Here is a 14,333-nt window from a genome sequence, read left to right as displayed (position 1 = left end):
ACCTCCTCAAAACGAAATGCAACAGAGAACATGCTACAGCTGCAAATATTCTAGGCCGTGGGTCTCCAACTTTGTTTCTGCTTTGTCGGCTCATTTGCTTAACTGAATCAATTTCTGCCTTAATTAGTAAAGACTGTTCTTACCCATACATACGCATGAACAACAAGGGATCAGCGATTTCCAAAATCAGGAAATGGACCACTTTCCATGGCTTTTTGTTACACAACTTTTTGTTAGCAGTTGTCTATTCAGCCCTATCCATCTCAGAGTCTATGCTGTTGGCCCTTTTCATATACGTCAAACTCATCCCATTGCATTACATTGGAATTAACGTCAGGAGACAGGCAATAGCAGACCTCTGTCCTATTTCGTAATCATGTTTTGAGCCTCTATGTGTGTACTTGAGAAATCTGTGTTTGTTTTTTTGTTTTCTTTTACAGACCAACCTAATGGAAAACTAAGTACTCTATTTAAATTGGCTGGGGGATTGAAATTTCGAAATGTTTTTTGAAACTAAATAAATAATCCTACTGTCATGCTAAACAGAAAAAGAAAAATACAAAATTGTATGCTTTGTCTAGCACAGTTTTGCAGGAACAAATTGATGTCATATTGGCGGATTTCAAAAACATGCACTGAAAATGACACATTATAATTCTGCTACGCAGGATTCCCACAGGTTTCGTATTTTTCTCCTCAGCAGACATTTACTCTTTATTATCCACATTAAGTTTGTGTAGCACTTTAATTAGAATAATGAACCAAGACCTCGAACTAATAACAACTTTGATCCAGCAGCAAATTAAAATTCCAATACTAGATGGTATGGTAGCTTTTCTTTGACAGATGATTCTTCACTCTAGCTAATGAAAACACTTTATACATTAAATCGTTTAAAATATTTACAACATGACTATATAGTCCGTTTTTCAAGTGCCATCCAGCTAATCAGAGATTTGGGTACTAAATCAGATGGATTTTGTAACAAAACTAAGGGTTATGTTGGCTTTGTTCAGCAATATATGTAATTGAGCACTGCTGTGGCCTTTTTCTCCCAGGAAACAGAGTAATACAAAACCAAAAAAAGAAAAGGTCAGTGATGTAGCACCAATATATCGAAAGCTCTGTGACTAAGGTCGGCACAATCTTTTTAAACAACATGAACGGGACCCATTCCCCAGGACCAAGGATATCCTAATGTTGACTGGTTTTGTCTGTTTTTCTATACCTAAATGAGCAAATACATCACTTTTTAGACCGTTGTTCATAGCTTGAAATAGGATGGCCGTGTATTTTATTTAGAATTCTTACTTAGGTTTTAGAGAAGCATTGGAAAATTGTGAATTTATTTACACTATATCCTTGAGTCAAATCTTATTTGTCACTCAACTAATGGCATACTGGAATAATAATAATATAATCTACTACTAATTAAATACAGTAGTACCTTATTTTAAAAGTTTTCTTTATGTCTTTATGGAGTACTGTAGCTACATGCAAGTTGTCCTGAGCATTAAAATCAATATCACCCTTTTCTTTCTCAGCAGCTTCAGATGCAATTCTCTTGTGTTGTGAAAATGAGCTTGGAAGTGCTACGAGTGAGGTGATTTGTAAGTCAAAAACATTCTCTACAAGAACCAAAACCATTCTGAGCTAAAGAGATGTATCTGTTATCACTGAAGATCAATTTTCTTTACAGAGGAGATGTGTCTACACCATGCTGTTCAGAGATATTTCAGGTTCATAAACAGGTCATCTGTCTTCTTAATTAGCTCTGTACTTGGAAACACACTTCTCTGTTGGATGCTCTGGATTGGCCAGATGTTGTAGTAAACACTATTTTAAGAATACACATTTTGAGGAGTAACTAAAAAGACAGCTGAACAGTATATCTCAAAGGCGTAACTTTGAAAAACAGAGTGCTTTTTGTTGATAATTATGTTTTCAACAACTACTGCTCAACTGACCTTTAAGCAGCATCTCTCATATCAAATCAACAAGCATGACTGTGAAATTTCACTTTCACTTCCAGAACTTCTGTTAATGAAATGTGTCATTGTTTACTAAATACTTCCTGGCAGAAAGCACTACAGCCACAGCAACAGCATTTTGACAGCGAAAGACAACTTGCTTCTAAACTGGTAGGTCTACATTAATCATTTAGTGATCAGGCTTTGGCATTCGTTATTCATGGGCAAAAAGATCTGTTTTAGAAGAAGAAAATAATCTCTGAAGAAAATGGCATTCAAAAAAACCTCTGGACCCTCTCTATGTCTGCTACACACACCTTTTTTAACGAACCCAATGCAACGACAACAAGAAAAGTGCACACTCGATTGTATTCCAAAAAGTCTTTTAAATTCATGAGACTCATATCACCCATATTGCCTCACAGACCTGCCATGATGATTTCACAGATTGGACTGCAGCTGAGTCAGTTGATTGCAGCTTTCTTTTATGTGCCAATATATGTATTGTTTAACATCTGTTCAACACAAACACAGGTTTCAACAACTAAAAATAAGAAAACATTAGGGATTTGGAAATAACTAGAACATAACACATACTAATGTCTACATGTCTTCAATACAGATGTTCCTGGCCCAAAACGTACAGGGATAAAACTTTCCTCAATCTAAAGCTGTGCTCTTGACAATGCTTCCAGGTTTAAGACTCACTCATAGTTTGTACAATTTACAGCAACATCTGTTTCGCTTGTGGGTTGCCATGACAGCTGCGATGCTGTTTGAGACAAATCTTTGTGTAGTTGATCTCGTGCTACTAAATACAGTCAAAACAATGGCTCAACTTACAAACAGGTTGACAGACACGTGTACAGAGCACATTTATGATGCTCTAAACCTTAGATGTAGATAATAATGATGATTTAAATTGTTTAATTTAATGAACCTGCTCAACTCTGAAGAAAAACAAATCCCATTCCAGTACATCAAACATCACATACACCTGCGATGAAATACTAAGCAACAGGGGTTTTCAAAAAGCTCACAGATGTGGAAGCTTTAGTGAAGAGTGAATTCTATAGCCTGGGAATGACTAGGTTAAATCCAGGCTGTTGTCTTGCTGACTGTAGTTGAGAAACTCACTCCACTAATAAAACCGAATTATCAGGGTGCCACAGAGACAGGGTGGGAGTCGGGCGAAGGATCCTCAGTCTGTCATTGGTTGGGTTCCTACAGGTAATCTAGCAACGGGTGACCTAACTGTGGATAAAATTGTATTTCAGTCATTTCTAATCTAAATTGTAATTGATAAGTTATAAATGTCAATTACACAGTTGTAAAAGCACATATAAGGGTGGTTTCCTAAAATTGAAGACTCAAGACATGGTGACAAAAAAAAAGTGACCTCTAATTCATTTTTGGCATACATGAAGAGTTAATTGATTGAATTTTATACAAATGCCACAGAGATACGTCTACCAGTATAAATGTGCTGGTGATAAGTGTTAGTATAATATATTGTTAATAATAGAAAATAGCATTTTTTTTTTTCTCAGCTTAGCCTTTGTGTTTTCTCAAATCTAACCAGTGATTCAACGGGGGTTGGTCATAATATAATAATTTTGTCTTTCATGTTTAGGTATTAGGTCAAAGACTAGGAAAAAAGCTTATTATGAATGTATTAACACAGCATAGAATGTGGTCTATTAAATATAGATTTATAAACTTTTTTGGGGGCTTTGAGTTCAAGTATGTAAAAGAACATTCGACTGTTTTTACAAAATGACTGCAGAAGCAGAAAATGACTGAACTTAAAGTGTAAGAATCTCATAATTTCTGATGAAATAAGTTTCCTGAGAAGGAATAAAACATACCATTTCACACATGAATTAATACAATCTGAGGCATGACAGTAGAATAAAAAAGAAAATCTGCCAATCTGTATCATGATACGTTATTCAAGTACTTTATGCACATTATCCATTTTAACTAAAGAACATGATGAAATAAGCGATATTTTTGTATTCCGAATATGAAAACTCCAATATAACAATATACAATGTTTTAAAATGTATTTTTTCTAACTTTAAATGTCCATGAAATATTGATTAAGACAAAAATAACTTGAATGTGTACTACTCACAAAAGTATGAGTTTGACAGAAAGGGGGCAGGCCATGATTATATAAAATAACACATTCTTCAAGATCTTACTAAATCAGGGTCCATGGATACACTTTCTGTACTTTAGGCAGAATTAATATGGATACAGGAAAACTGACCTCTATGATGTGATAATGTAGACAATGAATATGGAATCAAATGAGAAATGTAGACATCTAATTAGACTTAGTTTCTTAATGTTTTCATATTCAACTGTGGAATAGTTGAAATTGATTGAATAGTTTTGTTCATGTTCATGTTAAAATAATCTTACATTTAAGTATTTGTGGCATTGAAAGTTCATTATGAAAGTAATCAAAATTGTATTATACCAGAAAGAACTGCTTCAGATTAGCTGACTACAAACAGATCTGATAACTGAATTGTATTTCTTATTATTTCTACCAGTGCATAAATGAGAGCTTGAAGGGCAAATAACAACACACAAAATGTTCCCTAACAAATACTGTCATCTTTACAGCCAATTGTGTACTGAAATATCATAGCATAAAATGGCCCTAATTGTTAAAATGTCTATATGTTCTAAAATTAAATAAAATTAAATAAATATACAAAAACAGTGTAGAATAGAAGAACAAAGGTTCCAGAATGGAATAGTATGTTTTAATCACACACACACTCACACCCCAAAAAACACCGAATATATTTGCCTCCCATCTTCTCATTGTGAATCTGCCTTACAATAGCACTGTGCTAATGGTTATCTTCTTTTACTTTCAAACATCATTACTGAAAGCGATGTTGGCAAACCTTTCAACCGACATGTATTTCAGTATCCAAGGACACATTTTTTTTCTTTTCTAAATTCAACTACTTACCCTCTCACAGCATGGATGAGTCTTAGTGATGGATAGGCAGTTCTCACTTTTAATTTATTTTTTAGGATCAGCTCATTAACACACTCCACATGCTTTTCTCCTCCTTTCACCATGAAGGCAGGGATCCAGAGAACACTGTCATTAAGCATAGTCAGCCGTCGGACAAATTTCTCTCTGTCAGTCTCGTTTTTAAATCCTCCGAATGCTCTCTGTATAACAGAAGGATTCATGGTGATGAAGTCAGATCTCAATCCCACATCCTCTGAAAACTCTGCTAGCGGGGCCAAATTACATCTGGTCAGAAACAAAGAAGGAGAAAGGTTAACACAAAGCATTATTTTATAAATATTCATCAGTCCGGGGGGTGGGGGAATCAACCAATTTCATGAAGATAAATTGCTTTGACTCTTCATTGCATTAAATGTAAATATAAGTCATTATTATGCATAGTTATGTGACTGTCTTCACAGATTTATAGAAGTCAAAGTAAGTCAATTGTGCCCTAATGGTAGAGATTAACATTCGTGAAAGGCACTAATCTTTCAGCCCTAAACATTTCTATTGAGACTCGGACATTCACATAAAACATAACATTATTTATCTCAAAATGTAGTCGATTTACATTTTCTAGGTGAATGATTTTAAAGCTAATGTTGAAATGCACAGATATGAATGGAATACTGTATTATTCTGCTCATTGTGTTTGGGGTTGGTAGCCCTGAAACAGGTGCAAAGAAAGGAGTGATAGAGTTATTCTTAGCTTTCCTGGTGTCTTGTTCCTTTTTATAGCTCGCTTACATGCAAGACGTGGTAGGCAGACACCGAGATTACACTTCAAGTCCCTTTTGATTTTTACACAAGTGGGAGTGACCCACCACTATATATTATAAGATGATATTATGATATCATTGCACACTATGAGTGAGATTTGTTTCTGCCACCGCTACTGTAGAGATAATTTACACCTCTCCTACATGCCAGATATCCAGGAAATTAAATAAAGCTTAGTCTAGAAACACATAAGTGAGGTATGTGTGAGGCTGTAAGACTGACACTTCAATAGAAAGGGGCACACTTGTGACTACCAAGCATATGCTACTATTATACAGAAAGTTTTATATTCTCACAAATCTGCAGGATTGATGACAGTAGTACACAGAATATTATCTTTGATGGGATGGTTTTGATAACCATGTGCTGACTGCATTTTCTCGAAACAAACACGTACAGATTTTTAATTCATTTAAATAAGCAACGCTTTGGGGAAGACCAAATCCTTACAAATATTTAAAGAAAGGCATGAAACAACACATGGCTGAGTAAGAACTCTTCTGTCTATCCACATGCATAACCACAATGCATTGCTAGCTTTTTGTTCAAGTACTGAGTCCTTGCTGTGTAATCAGAGTTGTCAATGGTATGCCGATTTTCAAAGCTTGCGTTTGTGTTGTTTTTACCATTGTAATCCCAGTAGGGTCCTCTTTGTCCCACTCAGAAAAATGTAATTTAATTTGAATGTGGAAACTACACATATATTTAAATGTTAAAAATGACAGACATAATCCTGTCATCTGGAGCTTGTTATTGTAATGAGATGTCACTGTGTAGGATTCATCCATATTCCTGGGATAAAGCATGAGGGCATAGATAATACACATATGGTGCAAGTCGACTTGTCTTTTCAATCCACTGGACAGTGGTAAATGTCAATTTCGTTCTGAGAAACTGGGTATTCTAGTGGTTTGGGACTATTGAATGTGTGGGAACAGAAAATCAAACAGAAAACAGAGTAATTTTTCTGTCAATCTGCAGCATCTCCAAGGAATTGGTCTTAACATCTAACTAATAGTGTAAGTAAATATATTATATGATAATGAAACAAGCTGCATGACCATGGTCCAATAAACTTCTATCAAAATGTATAAAGGTCAGCACAGTCCTACCGGATATGCCAGCAAATGGAATTACTGGTTATCTACTGCAGCATTTGATATAAGTGACCTTTAGCTGGGCCAATTTTCTGCATTTGGAGGAAGGATAAAACCCACATTTCTACACAACAAAAGTATCTAACTGTCCTGCTCTTTTGGAGGTCAGTGTGTGTGTGCTGGCAGGGGGGTTAGTTCCCCAAACAGAAGCCTTGTTGTCTGCTATTTGTCCTCTGAAGAAAAACACATTCTGAAAATTAAAACAATTAAATGACCAAGCCATTTTAAAGCATAAACAACAGGTATGCATCACGTTTAACAATATACATCACTGTGTGTTGCTTTATGCAACAGGTGTGATATACTGTCTGTTCGTATCGCTCTCATCTGCTGGAAAAACGGTGTTGCTCTAGGAGTTATGAGTAACATCACACAGACAACAGCCTACAGGAATTATCCCACATACATGTAAAATGACCGCTTGAAAAGGATAACATTGCACTCATATCTTAAACTCAGGATGTCAACAATGAAAAGAAAAATTACAGTCAAGTTACTTAAAAAGTTGACGCAACACAAATTTGGACTCTAAATGAATAATATTCATATTGGTTCTGTAGTTCTAAATACAATCGTAACTGAAAGCATGACTGTTTTCATAAAAAGTCAATCTGCTTATGAATGCTGACCGGAAAGTAAATGAAAAAGAATCACACTGCAACAGATCAATTTTGAAGACCTACCTTATTACAAAATCATGGCTGTCAATTTCTCTTCCACATCCACTGTTAATAAGGATCCCTGAGTTGCCAACCACCGCACAAGTTTTGAATCTCCTGTTTTTCATTGGTGACACCTCTGGCAGCAGGCTGTGTAAATTGTGTGATATATTGAGTGTCCGACGTCTGTCTAGCACATAGTGAATGACGTCACCTGGCTTAAAACTGCTCTTCACCACGGAAACATCTCTTTCTGCATCCAGGAATCGCAGAATATCTTTCCTGTTCCAAAAGAAAAAGTAAACTAGGTTATACAACTTGATTCATGTTTTTTTTTCATGACATTTACAGGTGACCTACCAAAATATAGACAACTTCCATTATCTATAATGTAATTTATCAGGCCACACATAGTACATCCTGCTACCCACTAACCTTATACGTCATAGATATGCCTGGGTGATCTATAACTAAGCAGATGCCCTGGTTTTCCAGAGGACATGTAATTTATTTTTCTTTACTGAAACACATTACTCTAATGAGGTAAATCAAGTTATGCTTTCTCTCCAGGTGAGAATAATATGATGCACTTATCAACTGTAATATCAGGCAAACGTACTGGATAAGTATAGCATTTTAAAGAGGAGACTGGCCACTGTACTGATGTGTAGTTATCAAAATCTGTTGTTTTCTACTTGTATTTGAACATGTAACCACTAATTCTCAATCCATTCCTGTTCTTAGGCTAAGGGGTTTAAATAGATGCCCAAACTCAATTAAAGACAATGCTGTGGTTTCTAGACACAGCATTCAAACATTCTTAGTCTGAATACTTTACATTTCACATATATTTTACAGCATTACCTACTAAAAATAGAAACAGCATCTGCATTAGTAAGTTAACAATATATTACATCTTGCATTTTATACTTCCTCTTCCTAAAATGTGCACATATCAAAAATAGATGTTAAAATGTCAAAAGCAAAAATGAAACTGATGCTAATTTTAACAGAAACTATATTAAGTTTGTTTTGATCTCTCCATCATTACTTCATCAAGGAACAAAATGCTCTCAATTTACCCCTGTATAAATGCACCATAAATGACATCAGGATAGAATTCAACATGATAGGTCATTCCTCCGAGACTTGTTTTCCTTTGACTTTAAAGATAGTTCTGTCACAGCAACATTCCTGAAAGTGCCAAAGTGATATTTCTTTTTGGATATTTCCCATGGGAATTCTTCCTCAATTTAGGTGTTCGCAAATCTCAGTGGGAGATACTCATAACTCCTATGATTTATCTCATTTTCCCAGTCCACGGTACACAATTTTCTATCCCAATAATGATGTTCTCAGGCAAAATTCCCTGTAGATGTGCAACTGAAATGGACCCCTTGCAACACTTGTTCCTGAGCCCTTGGTTACCATCATACACCTCATCACCCTAATCTTATTTCCGCCTTTACTTTTACCACATACTGTTATTCAATATAGATCCAAATATCCTTAATATCTCACCTTGACATGTATTATTCGTTGCTTTTTAGTAATGATTATGCATTGTAGACTGTGGGAAAACAATCCACAGATACCCAAAAGATATGACAGATATATTCTTTGTTCCTAATTTGTAGAAAAATAATATTTCAGCCTCACCAGGCTCACTGGAACTGTAATCAAAAATCTTAACGCAGCTTTTAGTTAGGAGATCATTACTCTGTTTCATCGGCTGTAGTTAATGCCTTCAAGGCTTGCAATTAAAGTGAAGTAGAAATCTGTCATGCCAAAATGCCTTTGTATAGTGTTTCTGTGTTTTCCTTTGTTCTGTCTCCTCGGATACTTAAATGGTTTGTTTGAAGAATAAGAACAATGCCAATTATCATTTCTGCATGAATGTAATTTACTTTCTAATAATGAAAAAAGGTGTTGAAATTTTTTTTTATCTAGTGGGCATAATTTCAAATTTGAAGCAAGATTAAATTAATGAGATCTCTAAATTAAGTGTATTACTAGTTTTGTATGATATAAACATATTCACATGTATGTATGTATGTATGTATGTATGTATCCCATGGGCAAACAATCCAAAAAGTATATATTTGTATTTCACATTCAAAAATTTAGGAATGACATGGAAATTATAATGTTCTGGAGATGTATCACCTTAAAATATGAGAGTAATATTCTGCCCTTGTGTATTAATTGCCATTATGACATACTGAGCTGCTTGTTTAATGTTTAAAAACACTTTCAAAGGCAAAGCATCAAAGTGGCATTCAATTTGCTTTTAAGAAACACTATCCTGATGACATGGAGTCGAGTGTACAAACTAATTACAAACCCAGTCTCTTCCTAAAAAGGGAAGGCTATTATTAGGTCGGCTTTCTAGAGCACAATGGTGAACATCCATTTGAGCTCTGAGCAAATAGCTTTGATAAATACCAGTGGGTGGATAAACAGGAGAACAGGAGAAGCTGTTTAGTGCAGTTAATGTATGGGATTCCTGGGGTTAGCCACAAATAGTGTACCTTCTGCCAGTTGGGTTTATTTAAGTGCACACAGGTGTAATAAGTGCCCCATTTGTCTCGGAGAGAAATTTACAGCATCATACGGGAAAACTATTGATCACATTAAGGCAGTTAGGATGGGAAATATAAAATTTCGAAAGCTTTCTATTTACTGTTCAGAGTCCCTCAGGTGTACTGAAACCTACCCAGACAAAATGTTTGAATGATGTGAATGTGATAGGAAAATTATGTCTGTGAATTTGCTATTAAAATATGTAACATTATTGGATTTGAAAGCACGACATTTCATCCGTATTACTAGCTCTTTGGTCTATAAAACCAGATTATTGAACTGAGTGGCAATGATAGTTTGGGGTGTGAGTCGCCTCTTGCTTCCTCAGCTCACACTGAAGAGAGCAGAGTGAATGACAATTTCTAATCTAAGCAAACACAGGATCTAAATGGGTTCTATGCATTCGGACAAAGAAAGGGACTACAAAAGGCCATCTGGACCTGCTTGAAATCCATTACCCCGAAAATGATGCAAAAACCACAAACACTAAAACCTATGGCTAGAAATTAAGTCCTAAATTAAAACAGGTTAACTGCAGAGATTTATCTTGATTTGAGAAACACTATAATTACATTTTCCAATGATTGATTATTTTTCAAAACCACATTGCTTGCCTGGTGTGTCATAATGCGTTGCTGGCAAGAGGTCAGTGTTTGAACAAAGATACTATCTGACAAAATGTCTTATTTTCTCCCATTATGCCTTACTTCAGTAATTGTAGCAGATGCCTTACAATAAATCAATCCAAAGCTTCTACCTTCCTAAGACTTTTATAGATGTATTTATTTTGTCCATCTCCTGCCTATTTGAGTTCAAATTCACTGTGCCATAAGGCATTCAATGACTTCAATTGATCGAGAGAAAAATCAGTTTCCACTCATTTCATTCCTGGGGAATAAGCAGTGCTTACCATTAAACATTGTGACTGTTTACGTCTCTGTGGTTACACTGTTCACCAATGTGACTTATACAAATCTTTAACCACATGCAGAGTGGAAAAAACCCAAATAAAAACTAAAAAACAGGTCCCACCATTTGTAGATATGTTTCCGCAATCAATATAATTCAAGCTTTTAAATGTCTTAGAAAATTCTAATTTTTAACTGCAATATGTAATGAGGCCTCTGTTTGGTTCCACTTCCATCAAGCCTCTTGATGTATTTACGAGGGGTTATTCTGCTTCTGCTGTAATTTGGCTGTAAAAGTTGATTGCTGCTCTAGGAATACACACTCAGTTTCCCTTTCAGCTATTCAAAATGACAATTGTGCAACAATCAGAATGGTTATGAGGAATGTTGATTAAACACTGCACTGATTCTAGATTCCAGTTAATGATGAGCTGTGCTGACTTTTAAATCATGTCTGGGAGCTCAGTCATTTTCTCAGTATACCTTGTAAACCACATTTCATCCCAAGCACTAAACGGCAGACATTCATACTGGTGCTCAATTCAAGGGACAACTGGACGAATGTACAGAAATGCATAGGGAGAATGATAATATCCGAGTTTTGACAATTTTCTGCATACAAACACTTATTAATCTTCTCAAAAGAACACACACCAGAAAACAGGTCCCAGCTTAATTACATATTTAAATTCAAAATGAGAATATTCTAACAAATGTAACTGTACTGAACAGAGGCAATTCAAATGCAAAAAGTGGAAACAAAATAACTCTGGTTCTCATAGCGGAAGTTTATCATTATCTAATCAGTGTGTTGCTTGCTGTTATTTTCAAGATCACATCATGTTCTCAAAGGAAATGGTTAAGAGATATTTTCATCAAAGTTGGTGAGCTTGGGAGGTGTGGCTTTAGTTGAGGAAACTGTAACAAAATGCCTAGCATCAACATTATAACCCCAGAATGGGCACTATGGACTGATCTAATTAATTTTTTTCAGATCTAAGTACACATGGTACGTGAGAAGAAAAATGTGAGAGAATGTCAAAATATTTAAGTTTCTGTGGTAAAATCAATATACTACTGTCTTGACTATTTACCAGCTTGTAAACATAGCATAGAAAGCAGCAGGGAAATTACATGGGGGGTTTTGTATGTTTTTTCACCACCAAATATCATAGCTGCTAGACAGACACTTCCTTTAATCAAAGGGTTCAATGTCAGTGATTCACATCTGGTTTTAACACCGAGAAGCTTTATTCTCCATCAAAACAATTTAACTGCTGCACCCACAACTACTTCACTTATTACCAAAAGAAGCATTTTGTCAAGGTCAGTAGTCCTAAAAAAAAAGGAATGATATATCATGCTTGTATTTCATTTATTATTGATGTACTCTTAATTTCTTAAATTTTTCAAGTTTAATCTCATTCCACCAAAGCTCTGTATCAATATCTGCTGAAAAGTATTTCTGAAAATGAAAAATATAGCATTAGAATAGAACAGTTGCCCGACTTGAAAATGATTATTAAAGAAAAGAAGTGTGAAATATGTCTGCCTCGAACCTCTGTAAAATGCTTCTGCTGTCTAACTTCTATATACATTTCGGTCCACTAAAACATTATCAACCGTGTCAAAGCATTTACTGACTTAAGATCAATTCATCTGATCTACGGAGAGTCTAAAGAGCTACTTAGTCTTATCTGTTGATCTCTTCTCCTCCAACAGTTCTTTGTACATTGTCATACAGCCAGAGAGTTTATTGAATGTTAAGCCTCTGCCAGTCTATGTGAAACATTTTCATAATCCCCAGTCTTTAGAGTCTACTACGCAGGAGCTTGAACGTAGGAACGTGAACAACTAGGATACCTGTATAAGTAATACAGTCTAGTGATCTTCTTTTGACCCATTATTCCATTATTTAGGGATTTTCTATCATCTCAAGGTCTACAACTTCCATGTCATTGAATTACATTTAACAGTTGCAATGCATTGATTACAATATTTCAGTCTGATAATTACAGTATGAACAAGATAGGAAACTGTAAATGAAAGAAGACGTTGTGGGAACAGCTTCAAAAGACTCATTGTGTGTCAAAAAGCCCAAATGAACAGCATGAACATTTTTGAGAGATATAACCTCAGAGCACAGAGCAAGATGGGGGAATTTAAGTCACCGGCAAACACATACAGGTTATGTTAAGACTCTGTAATACGTCTCAATAATCAGGAAATAGACTGAGAGGATTAAGGTGCTTTTTGCTGCTTTTGCCCTGTATAACGCACACTGACTACCTTGGTCCAAAAAAAAAAATACTTACAAGCAGGCAGAGATGTAACATTTTTGGTGCACTCTTTTATTTTATTTTACAAAGAGATCTTGGAGAACATATACCATTACAGTCCTCTATCAAATTAGCATGAATGTGCTATTTCCACAAAAGGCCTGCACTTAAGGTTTTACTCATTCATCCATCCATTATCAGAAAACACTTCATACAGGATGGTGAGCCGGTGGTGCATGCTGGAATACCTCACTGTACTCAAATACCTAAAGCCCTAATCAACCTATCAGGGACGACTACAGTCACATCTGATTGGCTGTAATATTCAATATGGCAGTGGTGAGTTTTTTTTTTGCTTTTATGTGGAAACAAATTCTGAAATATAAGCTATATATTTTCAGATTGTTTATGCTCTAATCTACTATTATTTACCCATTTTCCTCTCACCTTTGTGGCAGTTTTACTTCTCAGTTATACAAAGAGATCTCATCACTATGGCAGGGTATTCCAGCATGCAATACCACAACCTAACCTGGTGGACACCGGGCAGAAGGAAGGATACACCCTGGACGAGATGCCAGTCCATCACAAAGCAGTTTGCACACACTTGAATAGAAGGTAATCTGGAGTAGCCAAGCCTAAGCAACATGTCTTTGGTATATGGGAAGAAACCCTGCCACCCACTTAGCAGCAGCAGTAACCACTGTGTCATGATGCCACTCTACCTAGGGTTGCCTGAAACATTATATTCTATATTTGTCTAAAATTTGAATCCAGACTGCAACTTTATAAATGCATGGGAGGTCTTAAAGGTTATTACAAGAGATAACCACCTGGTGTACACAATTAGATTTGACTACATTTGAAAGTTTTCTCCTATGTTGCATTTTGTTGTCAATGCACATTGATAACATTAAGAGAATGATTGCAGCCATTTCAGTTTTTATTACC

At 35.6% G+C, this 14,333-nt stretch overlaps 1 protein-coding gene across 1 annotated transcript in view; it reads right to left on the bottom strand.

The window, feature by feature from the left end:
* Nucleotides 1-14,333, bottom strand: part of st8sia4 (ST8 alpha-N-acetyl-neuraminide alpha-2,8-sialyltransferase 4) — a 31,656-nt gene that overhangs the window by 4,893 nt on the left and 12,430 nt on the right. The window contains exons 3-4 of the mRNA XM_066711270.1: nt 7,637-7,894; nt 4,966-5,259 (exon numbers count right to left, since the gene is read on the bottom strand). Of these exons, the coding sequence (XP_066567367.1) occupies nt 4,966-5,259; nt 7,637-7,894 (552 nt within the window). The remainder of the gene's footprint in view (nt 1-4,965; nt 5,260-7,636; nt 7,895-14,333) is intronic.

The sequence above is a fragment of the Amia ocellicauda genome, chromosome 8 (genome assembly GCF_036373705.1).
Source record: "Amia ocellicauda isolate fAmiCal2 chromosome 8, fAmiCal2.hap1, whole genome shotgun sequence".
Lineage (NCBI taxonomy): Eukaryota > Metazoa > Chordata > Actinopteri > Amiiformes > Amiidae > Amia > Amia ocellicauda.
The sequence above is the reverse complement of the archived record's forward strand: the minus strand, read 5'-3'. Positions and strand labels throughout refer to the sequence as shown.